Source organism: Cyprinodon variegatus, unplaced genomic scaffold (assembly GCF_000732505.1).
Source record: "Cyprinodon variegatus isolate N-32 unplaced genomic scaffold, C_variegatus-1.0 Scaffold1418, whole genome shotgun sequence".
NCBI lineage: Eukaryota > Metazoa > Chordata > Actinopteri > Cyprinodontiformes > Cyprinodontidae > Cyprinodon > Cyprinodon variegatus.
In genome coordinates this window covers 1,268-3,650 of record NW_015151871.1, presented here as the reverse complement: position 1 = coordinate 3,650, position 2,383 = coordinate 1,268, and the positions used below count along the sequence as shown (strand labels likewise).

The window sequence follows — 2,383 nt, the reverse complement described above, 5'->3', positions numbered from 1 at the left end:
CTTCTTATTGGCCAAAACATCAGTTCTGTCCGACTCTGGCCGTGTTTCATATAGAACATATAGAAAAAACAAAACTACGTTCAGTTTGAAAAAAAAACAATTTAGCTGAATGTTAAATGAACAGAAGTCTGGTTCTACGGGGAATACTGCATTAGCTGTAGTTTTATTGGCTAATGTTCTATGAGGGATTGAGTGTGGATGAAGAAACAGACCTTCTGTTAGTTCAGAGGACAGAGGAAGTGATTTCTAACCTGTAGTCGAGGAGCACTTTGTCTGCTGACTACTTTAAACAGCTGATTAGACAGGAGACCTTTATTCCGTGAGGTCTGCTCCTATAGGAGATCACTGGTGATGTTTCACTGATTCTCTTTTACTAACAGCTTTTCTCTCTCATTTGCTGAACAGACCCTCACCATGGCACCCCCATGCTGCTGGAGGGGGTGCGGAGCCTGGGGGCTCTGAGGGACCCGCACTCCAGGCGAAGCAGCGAACGCAAGAAGAAATGATGAAAAGAGACTCATAGCTGATACCTGCATTTATATTTATCAACCTTTAATCGTCCAGTTCCAGGGAGGGGGCTGACAGTGGGCTGCAGAAACACCAACATGTCTGTTTACAAACCTCTGATTCTTCATGGACGTATGGATTGTGATTTTAATCTACTGTTGTTTTAATCTACATTGAAACCATGGGAACGATGCAGTATGTTGAAGAGAAGCCATCATATCGATTACTAACCTGCACACACTGCCAAACAGACACAGCTGCTGCTCAGGTCTGCAGCTCCAGCCCCCCCCCTTGTATCTTTGCCATAATTGGATTGAATTTCCACATCAGAATGACAGTAAAAGCATTAGGGGTGTAAATCACACCAATCATGGCGATTTGATTCAGTATCAATTTCCTGACCCAGACATTCCATTATTTTCGATATTCACGAATGCATCACGAAATACTTTCACACAAATGACTTGAACCCGAAAGGGGTGTGTAAGTCATCTTTTTCCTCTACCATGCCTGTCATGCCTACTGTTTATGCGAGTGTGTGTGTGTGAGCGGAAAGAGGGTAGTGGCTAAAGGAAGCGTGGTAGGATGGCAAGAGTCAGAATTACATGCAGGAGTAAAGGGATAAAAAGAGGAAAAACACTCCTGCGGATGTGTCGATGCATTGGATCATCTGCTGTTGGATTGATGCATCAATACAAAATGATTATTATTTACACCCCTAAAAAGCACCAATAAAATTTGATTCATTTTATGATTGGAATTTGATTGAGAACTGTTAGATTATTTTCCACAAAGAAGTAAATATACCCATCCTAGTTTGTGAAAGGTGTGTGTTTCCAGAAAATAACGTTGGCTCTTTAAAAAAATAACACATTTCCTTTAGCAGAGATTTTATGCAATATAAGTTTTGTTTTTTCAAATGTCACATAACATCTGTGGCTGTGGTTAGGGTGTATTAGCATCTGTCTGTTTGGGCTGTAAAGGCTGCAGACCTGTGCCTCATAGGCCTGTGATCCTGAACATGAGCAGAGCCCACTGTAACCCAGCAGGTTCCTGGAGGCATCATATAAGCAGGAAGTAGAGCCAAATGCTGCTGGGAAGCTGTAGAAAAACCAAAACTGATGTTTATCTAGCAATTCTGCTACTGCACTATATCTGTGTACAGTTGGTTTGCTTCAGTCTGTCTGATATAACATAATCTCCTGGTCACAAGAAACAATCCAGATTTCAGTGACTCCATCAGCAGAAGATCTGAAACTCAGTTTATACCTTTTTCTATAAGCTGTAGATGGTTTGATGTACACAGAATATTTCAGACAATCAAAGCTTCAATCGATGCCATGATGATTTTAGATGATTGCACCTTGCACTCAGCCCACTGCCAGACTGCATCCATTATGGATGTTCAGGTTTATATAGGACTGTTCTGCTGAGGCAGCCTGGCAGTGATCACAGTAACTGCTCAGCTTTCTGCCATCAGTTCTTACCAGAAAGACTCAAAGATTTAATTTCCAAAAAGGTACATCTAGTGTAGAGATTACTGTGTGTTCCCTTTACTTAAGAGTCTGTTTTAAACTGTAACCACAACTTATAAAACATTTGTATGATGTGGGACAATGTATCCTAGGATATGTCTTTGCATTGTAGTGTTGCACTCCCCACTAACCTACAGAACAGATGTCCTTTTTGTTTCAGCTTTATCTGAAAATAACCTGGTTTTGTTACTGAAGAGCTCACATGTTGCACATACATGTTAAAACATTCAAATGTCTGTGAAATAAATAAATCTGTTCTGTTGACATAACTGGAGTATTTTGTACATGATTTATCATAATTTGAGGAACATATTCTGAAGAAAATCAGGGAAGAGAGAGAG

General features: G+C 40.5%; 1 protein-coding gene across 1 annotated transcript in view; it reads left to right on the top strand.

Annotated features, from left to right (window-relative positions):
* Positions 1-738, top strand: part of LOC107103308 (UPF0687 protein C20orf27 homolog) — a gene marked incomplete at its 5' end in the record, with an annotated part of 4,237 nt that extends 3,499 nt beyond the window's left edge. Inside the window, one exon of the mRNA XM_015402965.1 lies at positions 406-738. Coding sequence (XP_015258451.1) covers positions 406-506 — 101 coding nt within the window. The remainder of the gene's footprint in view (positions 1-405) is intronic.
* Between the last annotated feature and the right edge of the window lie 1,645 nt (positions 739-2,383).